General features: G+C 39.6%; 1 protein-coding gene across 5 annotated transcripts in view; it reads left to right on the forward strand.

The window, feature by feature from the left end:
* OXNAD1 (oxidoreductase NAD binding domain containing 1) overlaps positions 1 to 20,746 on the forward strand; it is a 40,193-nt gene that overhangs the window by 11,372 nt on the left and 8,075 nt on the right. For all 5 annotated transcript variants that reach the window (XM_003781725.3, XM_023513676.1, XM_023513677.1 and 2 more), the window contains 2 exons: positions 10,496 to 10,602; positions 18,505 to 18,646. In XM_003781725.3, coding sequence (XP_003781773.1) covers positions 10,496 to 10,602; positions 18,505 to 18,646 — 249 coding nt within the window. The remainder of the gene's footprint in view (positions 1 to 10,495; positions 10,603 to 18,504; positions 18,647 to 20,746) is intronic.

The raw sequence follows: 20,746 nt of genomic DNA on the forward strand, positions 1-20,746 counted from the left end.
ATGCTGATACAGGAAACTGAACTCTGAATAGAATGACATTTGGCTATTTATGATTGAATCCACATTTTTTTTTCTTAAGAACCAAAGAAGAAGCAGTCTAAGTACAACTAGAAATGTCAAGGAGATAAGAGTAGAAATACTGGCATGATGTAAGTTTTGTTCAGGCAAGACTAAAATTTTACTGGAGGACTCGATCCATGCATAGCTGCTGTAGACTAGGCTTGGCCCACTGAGCATACTCTGTTCATCAATTTGATAGATTTTGGCAGTGAAAGAATTTTTAAATTACTAACTTGTATGCATCCACTTACTTCAAGATATGTTAGACATCAGGCTGATCCTGGGGTTGCAGCATTGAAAATGATAAGCCCTTGATCTCAGATTTCCCTGGGACTCTGATCAGATGAAATTGATTTTATGTACCTAATTGATTGTGGGAAAACTACCAATTATTTTTCAGTGGTGCTAGTTTGCATTTAGATTATCCTATAGCATCTTATGTATGTAGTTGCCTCTTTACTTATAAAACACTTGATTATACAATAGGTTGTTGCTTGATTTTCATGTCCATCCTGGGAGGGAAGCGTAGGGATCCTTATTCATATTTTGCAGATGAGGGAATTTAGACTCAAGGATTTAGATAGAATGACCTTGTTTCCTGATTTGGCAGGGATAGTCCTAGTTTATGCTTCTTATTCCTGGTGTAATTATTAATAGCACTCCCTTTTCATTCTCAATGTCCTGTCTTGGATGGTATATTGTCAGCCTAAATTTAAAGGACTTGGTCAAGTAAGTGGAGGACTCAGTCCTTAAACTTCGATCTTTGATAATCAAATTAGCTTTTTATGTTCCAACAAAAGAATATGACATTTTGTTTAGAAAGACAAGCTTTAATTGAGTAACATGTTACTTGGCATGACAAAGTGGGAAGTTACTGATGTGGATAGTTAAGTCACATAGCTGAGACCCTGGGACAGAGGCCTTTGGCAATCCTATGGCTTCCAGTGCAGATTTTTTTTGAGACAAAATCTCACTTTGTTGCTCTTGGTAGAGTGCCATGGCATCATACCTCACAGCAACATCAAACTCTTGGGCTCAGGCAATTCTCTTGTCTCAGCCTTATGAGTAGCTGGGACTACAGGCGCCTACCACAATGCCCAGCTATTTTTAGAGATAGGGACTACTCTCGCTCAGGTTGGTCTTGAACTCCTGAGCTCAAGCAATCTACCTGCCTTTGCTTCCCAGAGTGCTGGGATTACAGGCATGAGCTACTGTGCCTGGCCTCCAGTGAAGATTTTTGAGTGATTATAATCTGTTTGACTTGTGGGTTTGCTGAGGTTTGGGTTGGAAGGGGATGGGCTGCTTAGCTAGAGAGTGGACTGTGTCCAGAGCTTAACCTTTACAGTTCTCTGCTGGTCAGTAGCTGTGTACACACTTTGAGGAGATTGCTGGAATGATCTTCTTTAATTTGAGGAAGGGGGACAGTTCTTTAACATAAAATATTTCTCAGTAGTAGCATACCTAATTTGCTTTGATTATTAGAACCTGATGGTCAAAGAACCTTTAGAGGTTACGCAGCATGGAATCATCACACTATCAGCACTGACAAAGCAGAGGAGGTTGGTGGAGAGAAATCCAGGCGCTCACTGCCTAGAGGGAGTTGTAAGGACAGTAGGGTGGCTAGGCCATAGCCTTTTGGAGAAGCTCCCAAGGAAGTTGAGTCTGATGGCTCTGGCAAAGGGGTGTATAACTCACCCTGCTGGGAGTTGAAGCCTGTAAGACAGGGAAGCTTCTTGGGGAAAGGCCCAGCTCAGCAGCTCTATATCCACAGTAGCTAGCACAGTGCTAGCATGCCATAGGCACATAATACATGCTTCATTGAGTAGAATAAATAGGTATTACTCCCAACTTTGTAGCTGATTACCTGTACCTCCTTAGATGAATCATTTTGTAAAGGAGTATTGGTGATATTACCTACCTCAGGAGATGGGGTGACCATACAAGTGTACTCCATCATTCTGGATGGGATAAGCTGTAGACAATGAAAACTACCCTGTTCTACCATGCTTTATCTATGCTCAGAATTTAACTGGGTGGTGTCTAAAATGTAGTAGCAGTGCTTTTCACTGACACACTATTGGTCAATAAGCAGTCTAAGCAGTGAGGCTCTTTCCATTTCTCCCCTAAAGGATCCAGTCAAATGTAGTGAATTTTGTCTTAAAATTCAGCAGACATGTACTGAGTACCTGCTCTGTGCCCAACCTTGTTCTAGGCACTGAGATGCAATAGTGCATGAGGCAGGCAAGGCCCCTGTTGTATGTAGAGCTTCATTCTGCTACAGTTAATCCAGAGAAGGTCTTGTGTGATATACACTGTGAAGGAAATAAAACAGGGTTGTGAGAGGCAAGAGTGGTCGGGTTGGGGCAATTTCAAACCATTGTGTAACATGAGCTGAGAACTAAATGAGGAAAAGAGTCAGCCATGTACACAGCATTCATGGCAGAGGGACAGGTGAGAACCAAGGTGTTTTTTGTTGTGGTTTTTTTTTTTTTTTTTTTTTTTTTTTTTGAGAGAGAGAGAATCTCACTCTGTCACCCTGGTTAGAGGTCTTAAGAGATCATCTTGCCTTAGCCTCCCAAGCAGCTGGAACTACATGTGCCACCATCATGCCTGGTTAGTTTTCTCCTATTTTTAGCAAAGACAGTATCTCTCTCTGGTTCAGGCTGATCTTGAAGCAATTGCTGAGCTCAAGCAATCCACCTGCCTTAGCTTCCCAGGGTGCTAGAATTACAGGCATGAGCATCACACCCTGTCAAGATTTTGAAGTAGGAATGAGCTTAGGATGTTCAGAGGAGAGTGGGTATAAGACAGGATGAGAGGAAGGCAGGGGTCAGGTGGTATATATTGCTGTGGCTTTGGATAAGGAGTTGGAATTTTGTTCTTAGGGTGTTGGAAAGTTTTAAGCAGAGAATAAGTAATTTACATTTTAAATGGGTCTTGTCTTTGCTTTATTGACACCTGGCAGAGAGCTATTGACATAGCCTTTGGAGAGGTGATGGTGGCTTCTAGTTGGGTGGTAGCAGGGGGGATGGATCTGAACAGAGGTAGAGCTGATGGGATTTACAAACTGTGATAGGGTGTTAGGAGATAGATAGTGAGAGGAAACCAAGATGATTTGTAGGGCTTGGATTTCAACCGTCTGGTACATACAATATGATGATAGTGACATATATATGCTAAAATGGAAAAGAACAAGTTCAGAGGAGGAGAAATAAAGAGCTTGGCTTGGAAATAATCTGGGTAGAGGTAGGGTTGGATGTGGATGTTGTTACAGAAGAAACAAGGTTAGCCATGAGTTTTATTGACTCATATCAAATCATGTTGACTTAAATCTGGGTTGTAGGTCATGGGGGTTCATTATACTGTTGTAACTACTTTTGTATTGTTTGAAAATTTTTATAATAAAAAAGAAGAAAATTTGGGAGAGAAAAGAGTAACATGTGGGTATGTGAAATTTGAAATGGAAACTCAAATAAACAGTTAGATATGTGAGTTTGGAGTTCACTGCTGGAAATAAAAAGCTTGAAGTGTCCAACCTTTTATTTTTCGATCACATATTAGAAGAATAAGAGTTGTCTTGAGCCACACATTAAATACACAAACTATAGTGAAAGCTGATTAGTAAGTAAAAGGTCTGCACATACTCTCTGTGATATCTAATACCACAGATAAACAAAAAAAGTCCTCACAAAATCAGTGTGCAGCCAGGGGCCACAGGCTGGACACCCCTTACATTTTAAGCCTTGTAGAGAGTAGGGGAAGAGAGCACAAGACTCAGCCCAGGGGTCTGTTGACATTTAGAGGCTAAGCAGAAGAGCAAGGGCCAGCAAAGGAGATGAAGTAGGAATATCTAACCAGGAAGGAAGGAAATCAGCAGTGCTTTTTATAAATCCAGGAGAAAAAGTGTGTCAAAAAGGAGAGAATGACAACATGCTGAAATTGGCTGAGAAGGCGTCCTTGTATTTACCAAAATGGGTAACGAGAATTAGACGACCAGAATGACCAGCTTTATTTAGTACATTGCTGAGAGGAAAAGCTTGACTGGATTGTGTTAGAGAGTGAGAGATAAGAAAGTGGACATAGGACCACATATAACTCTTGAAATGTTGTAATGTAAGTGGGAACAGGAATAGGAGGTGGTAACTGGATTAAGGGAGAAGTTTTTTTTTGTTTGTTGTGTTTTGAAAGCACTTAAGTGTCTGGATTCAAATCTCTGCTTTGCCACTTGCTAGCTCTGGCTCACATATGTAGAATGGGGATAGTAGTAATCCTGCCTTCTAGTGTTGTTGTGAAGATGAATGGACAAGCATTTGTGAAGTGCTGAGAAGGCCCTGTATAGGTGTTTGCTGCTGGTATTGCTGTTATCTGAAGTGGGAAACCTTAGCACTCACATGTGTGATGGAGATGAGAGGGGAGGGAGTGATGCCGGAGAGAGGGTAGTTGCCAGAGTGAAGGCTTGAAAAAGTAGAGAGGAGACAGGCCCAGGGGGACAGGTTAGCCTTTGGTGAGTTCCCTTGTCATTCCATGGTGTAGTGTTGACCAGCATAAGCCACTTAAGGAGTAAAATTGTTTGACAGAGAATTTTGTCGTCTTTTTTTTTTTTTTTTGGTCAGTAAATCACTTGAGTAAAATTAGCTTTCTAAAACCAGATTCCTATATATCAGATTGGTATTCAGCCACCATTTAAGTAACGTTTCTGAGCCTTGGTGTGCTTATATATAAAATGGCATGGTATTCTTGATAATGATTAAAGTTTCTTTCAATTCTGAAATTCTCTGAGCCATAACTACATTTTTGTCTTAGATCATCTTTAATCCTGCCTTTGCCTAAATTTTTAAGCCAGAAAACAAACGAATGGGAGTGAACAGGGAAAGTTAGCCAGGTTTCCAAAGAAAGACCTATTTCCTATACAGAGACTTTTGCATCAGCAGAAACATCAAAATACCCTACATAACATCTTTTAAAATAAGTACAATGGAATTTCCGTTTATGTGCTGATTCTGTCTAAACATTAAAAATGTATACTAGTAAAAACTGGCAAGTATGTTGTTATTTTATTGAACAGTAGAAGAGTCTAAATGTTATTTTATGAAAAACTTCATTTCCTGCCATGTGTTTTAACTTAGGACACGGCTAGTTGAGGTTTCAGTTGCAAAATCTTTTGATCCGTTAAAGCATAAGAGTAAATACAAATTTCAAAATATATAGTTTCTCCATTCTGTTTTGCTTATTCAATAAAACTAATGAAAGATTGGCATTTAACAAGGGCTATGATTATAGAGTCTAATTATATGAACTAGCTTGGGAATAAAATAAATATTTGGCCTTCAAAAAGATTTTGTTAATGTTTTTAATCTACATAGCTAGAAGTAGTTATATAGGCTACAATATTTATATTAAGCAAAATACAGGATGTTCCAAAGATTGCCTCTAAAATCACCCTACGTAGAGAAAATGGGAAATTGAGTACCTCCCATTCCTTGTGTTTGCATGGTGACTTTAGGGATCACCTTTGGGACACCCTGTAAAGCAGTAAGAGGGAGGCTTAGTTTTAAAAATCATGAATTGTGGAAACATTTTTTCTGTTGTAAGAGTTTTGTCCAGATTATTAGGACAAACAGCAATGAGTATATTACTGTTTATATTATGGGTTGAACATCTCCAATCCAAAAATCAAAATGCAAACTGCTTCAAAATCCAAGACTTTTAGAGCACTGGCATATGCACAAAAGAGCATTTCAGATTTCAGATTTTTGTATTTGAGATACTTAACTGGTAAGTATAATGCAAATATTCCGATATCCCCCCAAATCCAAAACATTTCTGGGGTATATAACCTGTAATACCAACAGACATAATGTATCTGGAAAAATTTTTGGTTATAAACACTATCCAAATGAAAATATGGCTTAATAGAAAAATTTTCTATTTTCTAGAAATAGAAAATTCATTGAATTTTATTTTGGACGTTGGGAAATGACTTCATTTCACATAGTCTAGCATTTGGTTATGACACATTCTCATATATTTTGGCCTAAATTCTGCTCCCTGTCCTGTGATCATGAATGTCGATTTCCCTGCCACCAGGTAACTCTGCTGGATGTGTTTCAGGTTTATACATTTCCTAGTTTTGTTAAGGAATCCATGAGATGCCAGTTAATCTGTTAGAATTGAAATAATATAGCTCTTGGCTATGTTTTAACAGATTATTGTATTGAAAGAAAATAATGACTGCTTATAAAGTAACTTTTTTTGTAAACAAAAAATGGGAATAATAAAGTAATAAAGAGACCTCTGCTGATTCTTATTATTGTAATAAGATACTCAAAGTAGAATATGTGGCAAGCAAAGGAAAATACCTGTTCTGCTGAAGAAATCTCTGCCTTCTCTGACCTCTTCCATACATTCTATCCCTCTCTTCCCACCCCCAGCTTTCTTTAAACAACAAAAAGCTCCTGAACTTCAGCCATTCATTCTGCAAATACTTACTGAGCCTTGGTGTGTGTTGGGCTCTGTGCTTGATCTGGGGAGTTAATTTAGTTATGCATTCTATCCAGTAGCTGACCAGGGGAGGCTTATGGTCTGTATGGTAGAAAGACATGCTCATGTGCTAAATATGACAAGGCAAACCTTAGTTTAGTTGAGAAAATAAGAGAGGGAAGACCTCAAGCAGGAGGGAGTATTTGAGCAGGACTGAAGGGTGGGCAGGAGGTTGGAAGACAGAACTGAGAGAGCGTGGTACCTGCCAAAGGACTTAGGAAGAGTTTTGGGAGGTGGGCACGTGTCAGGTACCTTTGTGGACCAGCAGGTTGCTCAATTTGGTTGGAAAACCACTATCTCACAAGCAGGAGCTTGAGCCGGTAGGTGTCAAATAGGCCTTTCAGCAACTTTTTTATAGTTGAATGGTAGAGAGCTCTTAAAGACTTTTGAATTGGGGAGTAACTCACTGAAATGGGAACATTAGGAATATTTGCCTCTTAGCTGCCTTAAGAAACACAAGAAGGAGGCCCGATAGTTCAAGTGAGAAGAAAAAAATTCTTGATTTAGGATGGTGGCAGGTGGGTAAGGGAATGAAAAGATACAAACTTACAGAATGTGTAATGTGGCTTTGTTAGAGACAGAATGCCTAAAGAGTCAAAGTGTGTACGTGGGGATATCGACAGAAAATATATTTGACCGTGTTGAGTCCAAGAATTGAAATCCTAGTGCTAGGAAGAAGGTAGTTTTGTGGGTCTCTGTGAGGGTAGGACAGCCTTCTCTATCCCTAATCCCCCAGTTTCAGACACCATGCTCAATAAAAGTTTGTGGAAGGAATGAATGTGGTGGATTAAGTTGTACACGTGATCAACTTTACTGTTGGGACAGAACTGTCAGATGATTAAGGGGCTAGCTGACCTGGGTTTGAATCCTGACTTGGCAGTTCCTAGCTAGGAGATCTTGAGCAAGTTACTGAACCTTGAGTTTCCCATCCTGCAGGATAGGGTATAACACAGCGAACTGTCTTTTGGGATATAGTATTATCTCTATCAAGTGAATAAATTAATACACACAAAACATTTACCTTGCATCTGGTGTATACCTGAGATGAATGCTTCTCAGGCCTTAACTGTTTTTACTTATGGGAAAGAGTAGAAATGACCCAATCTTTGGAAGAAATGGTAAAGGAGAAGGAGGAGCAGGTTGGAGAGGTAGGAGGGGTCCTGAAAAGAGCAGTATTGGAGATCCCAGGACAGGAGACTGCGTCAGTGTGGAAAGTAGCAAATTCAGAGAGATCAGGGGGTTGAGGACTGAGACCAGACATTGGGTTTTGGTGGTTCTGGAAGACATCAACCAGCCCTGGAGGGAGAGGAGAATCCTGGTTCCCTGTGGTTAGGGAGGGCATCAGGAAAAAGGGAAGCAGAGGAAGGAATGAAAGGGAAGATTTCTAAAATCTCATTAAAGACAATAAGCGCTAAAGTTTGCACTATCAAAGTTTGGTAGGCTAGGGTGTTCCAGCCCGCCACTCCGCACGGCTCTTTGTTGTTCATGTGATCAGTCCCCTGGGCGTGCGTTGCATAGTCTGTGAGGTCCTGTGCAGCAGTGCCAGGCCACTGGCTTAGATGATATTGATGAATATAGTAATATAGAATGTAGATAAAGACTAATAAATTCATTCTAATCAATATGGTAAAGTGTTGCTTTAAGACAGGGATATGTTTTAAGGAATGTATTGTTGGGCAGTTTTGTTGTACGAATCACCAGAGTGTACTTACACAAACCTAGATGATGCACTCTCAGGCTGTGTGGGATAGCAGTAGCTGCTAGCTATAAGCCTATATCGTGTGTCACTGTACTGAGTACTGTAGGCAGTTAGTAACACAGTGTTAGCATTTGTGTCCCTAAACATAGAAAAGGTATGGTAAAAATACAGTATTGTGGTCTTAGGGGACCGCTGTCATATATGTGGCACCAAAAAGCTGTTATGTGGCACATGGTACATTATAACCAGTACTTCATGGGTTCTGTGGCCAGCAGTATTTTAGGAACTTATGTATAATCTCATTTAATTCTCCCAGCAACCCTATGAGGTATAGGTGTTGTTGTTCTCCTTTTGATAGCAGTAGCTGCTAGCTATAAGCCTATATCGTGTGTCACTGTACTGAGTACTGTAGGCAGTTAGTAACACAGTGTTAGCATTTGTGTCCCTAAACATAGAAAAGGTATGGTAAAAATACAGTATTGTGGTCTTAGGGGACCGCTGTCATATATGTGGCACCAAAAAGCTGTTATGTGGCACATGGTACATTATAACCAGTACTTCATGGGTTCTGTGGCCAGCAGTATTTTAGGAACTTATGTATAATCTCATTTAATTCTCCCAGCAACCCTATGAGGTATAGGTGTTGTTGTTCTCCTTTTATAGCTGGGAGGTGGGGGGGAGGGAGAGCACTTGGTAACATGCCCAGAGTCCCACACAGCTGGTAATGGTGGAGACAGTATAAAATGCCAGCTGGTCCAGCTACAGAGCCCAGGCTGTCAATAGCCATATTCTGCTACTTCCTTTATTTTGTTGCTGAATTGCTTAGGTAGAGCAGATGCTATTAGGTGTTGTATGTGATGAAACAGGAAAGTACTAAAGAAAGGAAAATTGAACATAAAGGAAAGGGCTGGTGGCGCTGATGGAGCAGGGCTTCAGAGGGTCAGGAGCACAGGAAGAGGATCAGCGATGGAAAGTAACCCCACATGCTCTTCAGGAGAGGACGAGAGGGTTGACAGAAATGTAGAGAAAGAAAGAGACAAGTCATTCTGTGGAAGAGATGGAAAGATAGACAATTTTAGGAGATATTTTGAGGTGGTGAGAGAGGGCACCATCCAACGTGAGACTTTTCCAGTGAATTTTAAGAGTAGTCTCCTACTGATAGTTTAATTAGACCCAGTTCAGCTACTGGAGCAAAGGGCCTGAATAAGCTAGCATTAGGAGGGGTCATTCATCAAACTTGACAGATTTCCAAGTTACTGTCTGGTGGAACCATGAAACACCCTCCAAGGAGAGGGCTGTGTTTTGGTCAATGGCTACTGAATTGACTTGCTGTGACAGGTGGAGTTGAACAGAAGTAGGAGGTTGAGTCATGTTGTCCTTTTTCCCCATTTGTGAAGATGTTCCAGGTTTAGGGAAGGAAGGGAAACACAAAGCAAATGAAAAGAAGAAAGAATGAATGAAAAAAGAGAGACATTTTGGAGTTAAGGGGTGCTAAGGCATGGGTGGCACTTACCTGAATAGCTCCTGCATCACACCTATGCAGGGCTGTCCAGAAATAATATATGTCATTTAGAACAATGCTTCTCAAACTATCTGTAGGGAAGGGCTCTTGTTGTTTTAAAGGTTGTGAATGTTTGTATTTTGTAAAATACTGTATAGTATAAAATGAATTAGAAAATGAGTTAAAACAACAAAGACATAAAGAGTACAAACCTAGTTTGTTTTCTGTTACTAGATTCAGAATTATACACAGTTACTCTGTAAAATTGCTAAAAAAGTTTGAGTGCTTTTAATTTCTGAAATCAGCTTGTTATGGACTCCTTACACACTCAGAAGCAGCAGGGAGCCTCACTGATGGAGAGTTTAGATGCCGCGTGGGGTTGTTCACAGGGTTCTTGTTCCCTGAGCACAAGAGTGCCTATACTTCCTAGAGTGCCTAGCCTAGTGCATGGACCATGATGGATGTTTACCAGATAAATGCTAGTTAAATAGTCCCTTTAAGAGACAATTTTTGTGTGCAGAATACAATTAAATTAATGGTAGCAAAACTAAAGCAAAGTGTGCTTTACCGTGTTTGGCAACTTCAAAAACTACATCTCTGTAGGTTTCAGAAAACTTTATTTCCCAGAAAACCACCATTTGTCCCTTGCATTGTGTATGCAGTAACATCGGCCACTGTTTATCTTTTGGTTTTAGATTGTGTCGGCAGCTAAGGTGTGTGGGGCTGCCAGTGAGTCACCATCAGTAAAGAGCCTCCGCTTGCTTGTTGCTGACCGAGATTTTTCCTTTAAAGCTGGCCAATGGTAAGTGGTTTTTCATTTTTCCAAGTATGCACCTTCAAGAAGGTGCCATCAGAAAGGAGGGATTATTTTTTCTTCAGCCACAGAAGTGGCTAGCCATTCCCCCAAGGGAGAGGAATTCTGCGTCATTTCCATTCAGGATGAGCCTTTTGGGGCATGGAGAATCTGATTCCTTTCCTGGCCTCAGAGCCTGCATCTCCTTCAGCTCCTTCAGCCATATATGAAAATTGCTGTCTTGAGTTTTCCAGATTCAAACAAAGCAGGTACTTCTCTACTTCCTGGAACCAACAGCTCTGATAGTTACATTCTGCAGGAATGGTTGCTAACAGAACACACTGCAGTAATCTAATCTGCTTAAGTTATGTGTTGCTGGGTATTCATGTTTTTAAAAATTAGTCTTCTTTATGTCCAGTGCAGAGTAAACAAAGCAGCCTGAAGTGTAGCCAGTGATGTCATCACAGAGCTGACTTCCTTCTTGACTGGATTCTTGTGTCACTCATACCTTGTCTGGGTTGAATTTAAATATTTTGCTTAATTTATTATGAGGATTTCCCAGTCAGGCCCAGCCCACACACACAGAAATTGTAAAATGTGTCCCATTTGACTCTAATCAGTATGCCGATAGGATAACAGCCCAGCTGTCCCTCTGTTCCTGGAATGGTCTCACTGAGTTGCAATTCAAGTTGAATTGTAAAGAAAGCAACTTGAATTTCTTAGGAAAGGTGTGTTTGGGTGTGTGTGTCCTTTATTTAAATAAAGCATTCATTTCCAAATGAATTTCTGGCATGTCAGTCTTGATAGTATGTCTTAGGAGTCACTTGACTAATTTTGGCAGTCCATCTGGAAATGTGGTTTTGTTAGAAGGAGGATGTGTGATAATAGCAAGTGTGATAATAGCAAGAGTTAGCAGTCTTGTGTTAATAGTTTGCCTTTGAATTTAGAACTAGAAAACAAGATGCTGATTGCAATAATTTGCGTTCGTGAAGCAATTTACTGCAATCTTTGCACATGTTCGATGATACATATTAAATGCATTTTGGCTGCTTTAAGGGGCGGGCAACATATTTACCCTTCAGAAATGGTTTAGCAGTTATTACATTGAAAGTGGAAACTTTAATTGTAATGATCTGTTTTTTCATATTTCCCTTCTGTGGAAGTGTTTGGTCCTATGCACAGCATTGTCTTTGTGCCTTCAACTCTGAATTCTCCCAAGACTCAGACCCTCGTCTCCTGGTTAGGAAAAGCTTGGAATCGTGCTGCCACCGTGGTGTGCCCGCAAGTGTATTAGCACTCGCAAACTGCAATTACCTGAGAAGAAAAGTGTCATCATTCCCTAGTGATATAAAGATAGAAGTGGGGTCCCACTGTGATTCTCAAGATTATTTGAGATTTATGTTATATGTATATCCTACCCCAGTGAGTGGATTTGGTTGTTTCACTAACTTTAGGCCTGGTTTTCACATGAGTCTAGCACTGCTGCTTTAGAGGGAAGACTTGGGGTGTCATCATCACTGGCTGGTTAGTGGTGACCCTTTCTCTGCCAGGTAACAATCAACATTGATACTTGGTCCCTGGGCCCTCTCCTTTTAAAAGATCCCACCCTTACCATAGACTTACTTTATTGCTCTAGGGGTTGTGAGTTCCTTTTGATATTTGACCTTGTGGTTTCAGAAAGGCCATTTTGCAAGATTAGCAGTGTCCATCTCTTTCATGCTATTGCTAGGATGGCTTTGTGTTGAAGGCTCTCTCAGATCATCAGCTCCATAATAACCTCCGTATGGCACTTTGGAGAAGAGGGCAAGGATTAGTGAGAGAGAGTTGGGATCATCAGGGTAGAGAGCTGCTGGAGGTAAAGGAGAGGATCACTGATGGGCTCTTCTTTGGGGTAAGAGATTGGGCCACATTCCTACATCTCTGCATTCTTGACTGGAGACCTCCTCTGATGTCTGCCAAATTCTGAGGATGAGGTTCCAGGCCCAACTCTAAATAAATAAATGAATAATAAATAAACAAATAAATAAATAAATGCTGTCTGACTAGGTGGAGCTTTGGCCACACATTCCCACATAGGTGAACACTTTCAGCACAGACCAGACATAGGCCTTGGAGGCGCTTCTTATGCTGCACTGGGTAATTATTGGGCCCTCCAGAGGGGACTGGTTCTTATACTGAAAAACCAGCTCCAAGAACTCTAGTAACCCTCCAGATCTTTCTTATATGAATAAGGATAAAGCCCATAGACTCTGAGACCTACCAGTAGGCCTGCTCCTTGCTTAGCTCTAGCTCTCTGGTGAGTCTTGCCTTTGACCAGAATTCCTCCTTCCAGTATAGAAAGATCTGTACTTCCTCTTGGAGCTGGAGCATGCCATCAACTGTCCTGCTGCCCTGCTGTGGCACTTGCTGCCTGCCTCCAGCAGTGGCTGTACTGGGGAGGCCATGTCCCCCAGTGTTCTGGAGACTACCCAGCTGCTGTGCTTGCTTTCTGCCTGTCAGCTCTGGGATGTGGGCAGTTTCCTTATTGCCTGGCCTTCAGTTTACATAGTTTGAAAGACAGTACAGTAGTATTCCTATGTCTGGGGATGTTTAAGGTATTGAGCACAATGCCTAATGTTAACTTGATTTGTTTTTATTTTTTGTTATTGCTAGTATTTTACTCAGTTATTTAGATCATCTGTGCTGGTGAGGCCCGCGGGAGGATAGGTTCCAATTCATAGCTCCTTGGTCATTTTCCTGCAGTGAAGCTGTTGGTTAGAAGAGTAGCAGTTCAGGTAGGCGTGGGTGAGTACACAGCACCACAACACTCCTTGTACCTCAGTCAGCTCCCTCTCCACATTTGGCTGCGCACAGGAAGCCCCCTGAGGGGAAGCAAGGCCAAAGCATTTTTGCAGAGAGAAAAGGCATTCTTGGTCCTGTGTGTTTCTGACTTTCTATAAGATATCAGTTTTTATGCTAGAAAGAACTTTGGGCCCTGTTGAGAGAAGGTGGAAAAAACAGATTAGAGGAATGAGACTCTGCCCTTACCTTTAGCAGAGCCGCTGTATTGTAGACATTCTACAACCTGCACAGCTATGTGCCGCAGCCCTGGCTCATAGAGGACCACACATAACAAGTGTTGCATTCCTTGACCTCTTCAGTCTTTCAGACTATCCCCCTCCGTTGTTTATCTGGTTAGCACTCTATCTTTTAAGACTCAGCTTAAGAGGCATCGCTGAGAAGTCTTTCTTAATTCCTCTACACTTGGTGGAATTTACTACTCCCTTCTCTGCTATACCCTCCTAAAACAGATTTTATCATAGCTCATTTAATTGTATATATTTGTTAATTTTCTTACTCTCAAAGTGGGTTTATTGAAGGCAGGAACATATTTATAGCTGTATACCTCCAGCAAGTGCCACAGTACCTGTACATGGTAGGCAGGTGTTCTCTGTAGTGTTTGCACACATGAATGAAGGAAGAGCTCTGAGTACTATGGCCAAGGACTGGCAGTTTTAGGATCTCAGAGTATAACATCATCATTTGCCCATGGTTTGCATGCCTGCTGTGTGCTGAGTGTTGGGGCTGCCTCTGTGGGCAGACATGGCTGCCTGGTGTGTTGTGGCCAGATGTGGCCCTGTTGCCTTACTACACACTTAGGCTCCTCCTCTCAGTTCTACATATGCTTACTCATTTAGAGTCCTCAACTTGTGGCTCCAAGAGCACCAGTCCTACATAGGGCATTGTTAAAGGTGAGTATTTAAAGCTTAATTTGTTCTTAGATGTTTTTTGAAATATGTTTTTTTCATGTTTCATTAAACCCATTAAAATGGGGTTTTTATATAGTTTGAATTCTTTGGTATCTTTTAATGAAGGATTAAAATACAAAATTATTTGTATCTTTTTTACCCAAAGGTAGCTTTGCAGAGTTACTGGAAAAGAAGGTTCCCTTTTGCTCACCTGAGAATGAGGTCTTTATCAGCATTGAGCAGCAGAGGGCGCTGCAATTCAGGAGATGAAGCTGTAAAAGAAGCTCATTTTTTTTTTTTAAACATGGAAACAGAGATTCTGTACATATCCTCTCTGATAGCATATATAAACTGTTATAAATGCTAACCATAGACTTTTAAATTTTTATCTCATCTGAAATAAAATAGAATTTACAGCCTTCATGGGAAAGAGTCAAGTGAAAGTAGGGACCTTTTCTGGAGCACTTCTAATCCAGAACTGATTTTTTAAGAATATAATAAATGGCTGAATGTTTAAGACCATCATATAAGTTTGCATGTAGGAAAACAACTAGGGAAAAATGATGCTTTTTGCTCTTTGAAAGCTAACACCTACATTGGATATTTCTTGGGTTGGGGGTGATTTTTGTGGTCCCAGGTTCTAATAAATTTTAGTATTGGTATGGTATATGACTAGGTTTGTTGCAGTTTCTAGAATCTCCACCAGGAAAGAGTTTCTGTGGCTTACAGTCCTTGAGGGGTTGAAACTTACAAGAGTTCTAGACAATAGGAGTATGGTTAGAAGAAAAGAAGGAAACATAAGACTAGAGTTCACAGCAGCCCATTTAATTTTGGCAAATGACAGCGAGAGAGTTTTGTTGGTTTTTCTGTTGCTGCCCTTTTTTCTCTTAAAAAAAACTATATATTGAGATAAAACTCACATATAACATTTATATGTTGAAAGTATACAATTCAATTACTTATTAGTATATTCACAGAGTTGTACAGCCATCAGCACAAATTTTAGATCATTTTCATCATTCCCCCCCAAAAACCTGTGATGATTACTCCTCATCCTCTTGCCCTCTTAATCATTTTCTGGCTCTGTGGATTTGTCTGTTCTGGACATTCATATCAGTGGTTATGAAATACATAAGGTATGTGATCTTCTGTGACTGGCTTCTTTCACTTCACACGATTTCAAGGTTCATCCATGCAGCATGTATCAGTACTGCATCCATTGTATGGATATACCACATTTTATTTCTATTTTTATCAGTTGATGGACATTCAGATTGTTTTCCACTTTGGGGTTATTATGAATAATGCTACTCTGAACATTTGTATACAAGCTTTTGAGTAGACATACACTATTTTTATTTCTCTTGGGTATGAACCTAGGTGTAGAATTGTTCATCTGGTATCTCTTAACATTTTCTAGCACCACAAAGCTGTTTTCGGTAGTGACTGTACATTTTATATTTCCACCAGCAATGTATAAAGGTTCCAGTTTCTCTAGCTCCTCCCTCACACTTGCTGTTATCATTTTGATTATAGCCGTCCTAGTGAGTGTGAAGTCGTAGCTCATTGTGGTTTACAGTTCCCTAAAGACAAATGGTATTGAACATCTTTTCCTGTGCTTATCATCTTCTTTGAAGAAATGCTAATTAAAATCTTTTGCTTATTTTCTATTTGGGTTGTCTTCTTATTACTGAATTATAAGAGTTTTTAATAAAATCTGAGTACAAGTCCTTCAGCAGATACGTTATTTGAAAAATTTTCCCCATCCTGTGGGTTGTTTTCTTTCTTAGTGATACCATTTCTAGTGCAAAGTTTTTAATTTTGATGAATGGTTTCTCTATTTTTACTTGACCTTTTTGGTTGTGAGCCATATCTAAGAAATCACTACCCTGAAGATTTACTCCTGTCTTTTATTCTAAGAGTTTCTAATTTCACCTCTTACCATTAAGCCTATGATCTGTTTTGACTTAATTTTTGTATTAAAAACCTTTGTTTTTGGCGTGTGGATATTCAGGTCTCCCAGTACCATTGTTGAGTAACTATTGTTTTGCCATTGAATTGGCTTGGCACCCTTGTCAAAAATCGACCCTAAATTTAAGAGTTTATTTTTGGACTTTCTGTTCTTTTCCACTGATATACATGTCTGTCCTTATGTCAGTACCACAGTATCTTCATGACTGTAGCTTTGTCATACCTTTTGAAATCAGGAGGTGTGAGTTCTCCAAGTATATTCTTCTTTTTTAAGATTGTTTTAATGATTCTGGATTCCTTGAATTTCCATATGAATTTTATGGCCAACTTGTCCATTTCTGCAAAGAAACGACTTGGGTTTTAGTAGGTATTCCACTGACTCTGTAGATCAGTTTGGAGAATATTGTCATCTTAAACAATGTTGTCTTCCATTCCATAGGGCATTTTTCCATTTATTTATATCTTTAGTTTTTTCCTGTTTTCTAGTTTTCAGGGTATAAGTTTCATACATCTTTTGTTAAATTTATTCCTAATTATTTTTTATTTTTATGCTTTTTATGCTATTATAAATGGAATTATTTTTCTAAATTTCACATTTGTATTGTTCATGGATAGTGTATAGAAATACAGTTGATTTTTGTATACTGACCTTGTATCATAAAACCATATTGGAATTTATTAGTTCTAGTATGTTTTTAGTGAGTTCCTTAAGGATTTTCTATATATGAGAGCATTTCATCTGCAACTTCCACCTCTCCAATCTGCATGCCTTTATTTTCTTACTTGCTTCTTTTGGCTGGAACCTCCAGTACAGTGTTTAGTAGAAGTGGTGGGAATAGACATCCTTTGCTTGTTATTGATCTTGGAGGGCAAACTTTCATCCCCTTACCATCAACTATAATGTTAGTTGTGGGTCTTTTGTAGGTAGCCTTTATCAGATTGAGGAAGTTTCTATTTGTTTAGTATTTTTATTATGAAGATGTGTTGGATTTTGTCAAATGCCTTTTCTGTATCCGTTGAGATGATCATGTGAGTCTTTGTCTTTTTTTCTACTAAATGGTATATTTCACTAATTTTCAGATTTTTTTGAGACAGAATCTCAAGCTATCGCCCTAAGTAGAGTGCTGTGGTGTCGCAACTCACAGCAACCTCAAACTCTTAGGGTTAAGCGATTCTCTTGCCTCAGCCTCCCAAGTAGCTGGAACTATAGGCACCCGCCACAACGTCAGGCTATTTGTTATTGTTGTTGCAGTTGTCATTGTTGTTTTAGCTGGCCCAGGCCGGGTTCAAACCTGCCAGCCTTGCTGTATGTGGCCAGCGCCCAACCCACTGAGCTATGGGCACTGCCCTGATTTTCAGATGTTAAACCAACCTTGTATTCCTGGGATTGGAGGTCAATATTAAAAAGGGATATTATAACTCTATAGTTTTTCTTGCTATGTCTTTGTCTGGTTTTGGCATAAGGGTAAGACTGCTCTCATAGAATGAGTTGGGAAGTTTTTTTCTTCCATTTTTGGAAGAGAATGTCAAGGATTAATATTAATTCTTCTTCAGATATTTGGTTGATTTTACTGTGATGCCATCTGGACCTGAGCTTGTCTTTGTCGGAAGATTTAAAATTACTAATTCAGGCTCAGTGCCTTTAGCTCAGTGGTTAGGGCACCAGCCACATACACCAGGGCTGGCAGGTTCAAACCTAGCCTGGCCTGCTAAACAACAATGACAACAACAATAAAAAAAACTAGCCAGGAGTTGTAGCAGGCACCTGTAGTCCCTGCTACTTGGGAGGCTGAGGCAAGAGAATTGCTTAAGCCCAAGAGTTTGAGGTTGCAGTGAGCTGTGATACTACGGCACTCTACCAAGGGCAGCAGCTTGAGACTCTGTCTAAAATAAAATAAAATGATTAATTCAGTCTTTTGACTTGTTACATGCCTGTTCAAATTTTTTGTCTTCTTGAGTCAATTTGGTAGTTTATATCATTCTAGGAATGTGTGCCTTGAATGGAAGCTAACTAATATTTCGGCATAGAATTGTTTACAGAATTCCTTTGTAATCTTTTTTATTTTTATAAGGTTGGTGATGATGTTCCGTCTTCTATTCCTGATTTTATTAATTTATCTTTTCTTAGAGTCTTGCTAAACATGTCAGTTTTGTTCATCTTGCTGCCTGTTTTTAAAATTGTTTCAACAGTAATCATTTATTTGCCTTTTAGGATTGATTTCTTTATCCCAGGAGTCTCTGTGGTTGGTGGATTTTCAATATGCTCCAGCCCAAGACTGCTAGAACAAGAGAGAATGATAGAGTTGGCAGTGAAATATACAAACCACCCTCCTGCCCTCTGGATTCACAATAAGGTAAGTAAATTGCATGTTTGAACTTGGCAGTCTGGGCATCTCTGCCTCCCACAAAATTTGTGTTCAGCTCACTTGATTCACCTAAGAAACCTGGGCTTGAATAAAAAAGGTTATATACAGATAAAGAGCTTTCTAGAAAGGTCACAAAACCAAAATTTTTTTTATGCATTAAGTATAACTCAAAGAGACTTTGGGATCTGGAAATATTTTCTGGGTTGCCAGATAGTACTCCATTGAATATTAATTTAGGATTAAAATATTTCATGTTTTATGTGAGTTTTTGAAAATTGACTTTCTATGTCTATGAATCATGTTATTTTTTTCCTAACCACCCTAAATAAAGGGAATTAAATTACTGTTCTGTCATTATTTGGAGGGAAACTATCTGATTACACGACACTGCTGGTGCCCAGATATGAGAACAGCTAAATCAGTGGTGCCATTACCCTTCCATTTCAGTCCCTAGAGAGCTCTTCACATGGGATTCTGACAGGGAAGCCACACTTGACAGCTGCTAATAACTCGTGCTTCACCACAGGGCTCGACATAGTCCTACATAAGCTGCTTGTCATTACCTACTAGAACTCTGATAACAGAGAATGAACTCAGAACAGATCCATTACTCGTTTCAGTTTTTGACCCTTGTCTCCTTTTCACTGCCATCTTCATTACTAGAGCGTGTCTTCTATCTGTATATACTAACACTCTCCATCCCATCCCAGGTGTTTTCTTATCTCCTCTACCAAAAAGAAATGTGCCATACAAATAGGGCTTCAAAAACTTAGCATTCTTCAGTTCTTTTCCTGGAAGTCATTGAGAATCAACAAAGGCAAACAGAAAATAAAAGTTCTCACTTTGTTTTCAGCAGAACTTGGAAACACACTTCAGTATATTTGTAAAGGTTGTAAAGACTTGTGTTTATGCAGAGCCACATGGGAATAAGTAGAGAAGAGAGGCCAACAGTAGAGATTTCAGAGAGCACCAATAAAAAATGTGGGACTGGGGATGGGACTTGCAGGCCTGGTCTGCCAAGGAGGGTATGGAAACAAGATTGAGTTTTGTGGCTGCAAAAGTTCCACCTGGACATAGTCAGGTTCCGTTAAGAGAGAGTGTACACCAGGAATCCCATAAATAAGCCATATTTGTAGGAAGTAATATATCCTTATAGTGGGTGAAGAGAGCTTTTGTGTTGTGAAAACCAGTTAGCTCAGGACACTTTCTTGCCTCATCCCCTAACACAGGACCTTGTTGCAAATAGTTGGCCCAGGAAAAAAAAAAATCACAGTTTATCTCAATTTTACGAAAGAAATCCAAGAAAACATGAGTAAATGGAGAGACATACTGTGTTCATGAAGTAGAAACAACATAGTAAAGAAGTCAGTTCTCCTTAAATTGATTAATATACACTAATCAAAATCTCAACAGAATTTTTTATAAATATAGACAAGGTGATATAGAAAGGAAAAGGACCTATGATAAGTAAAACAATTTTGAAAAGGAAGAATAAAATGGAAGGCATTGTATTACTCAAATTGAAGATTAAACTAAAGCTACGGTAATCAAAGCTGTGGTACTGTTGAAAGAAAAGACACATGGATCAATGGAACAGAATAAAGAGTTCAGAAATAAATGACATATACATGGCCATTTGATTTTTAACAAAGGCACTTTAAAAATTCAATGGAGAGAGGATAGCTGTTTCAATAAATAGTGCTGGAACAATTATACATCTACCTGCAAAAAAAAAAAAAATTTAATGTAAACCTTATGCCTTATTCAAAATTACTCAGTGGGTTATAGATCTAAATGGAAAAACATGAAACTATAAAAGTTCTAGAAGAAAACATAAGAAATAGATGGAACTTGCAGGTAGATGAAGAGTTCTTAGACACAACACCGAAAGCAAGATCCATAGAAGAAAAAGTTGATAAGACTTAATCAAAATTAAACATTTTTCTGTAAAAGACACTTAACAGGGCTCGGCGCCTATAGCTCAACCGGCTAAGGCGCCAGCCACGTACACCTAAGGTGGCGGGTTCGAATCCCCAGCCCGTACCCGCCAAACAACGATGGCTGCAACCAAAAAATAGCCGGGCGTTG

This window comes from Otolemur garnettii, unplaced genomic scaffold (genome assembly GCF_000181295.1).
Source record: "Otolemur garnettii isolate 467f Iridium unplaced genomic scaffold, OtoGar3 scaffold00002, whole genome shotgun sequence".
NCBI classification, from domain to species: domain Eukaryota; kingdom Metazoa; phylum Chordata; class Mammalia; order Primates; family Galagidae; genus Otolemur; species Otolemur garnettii.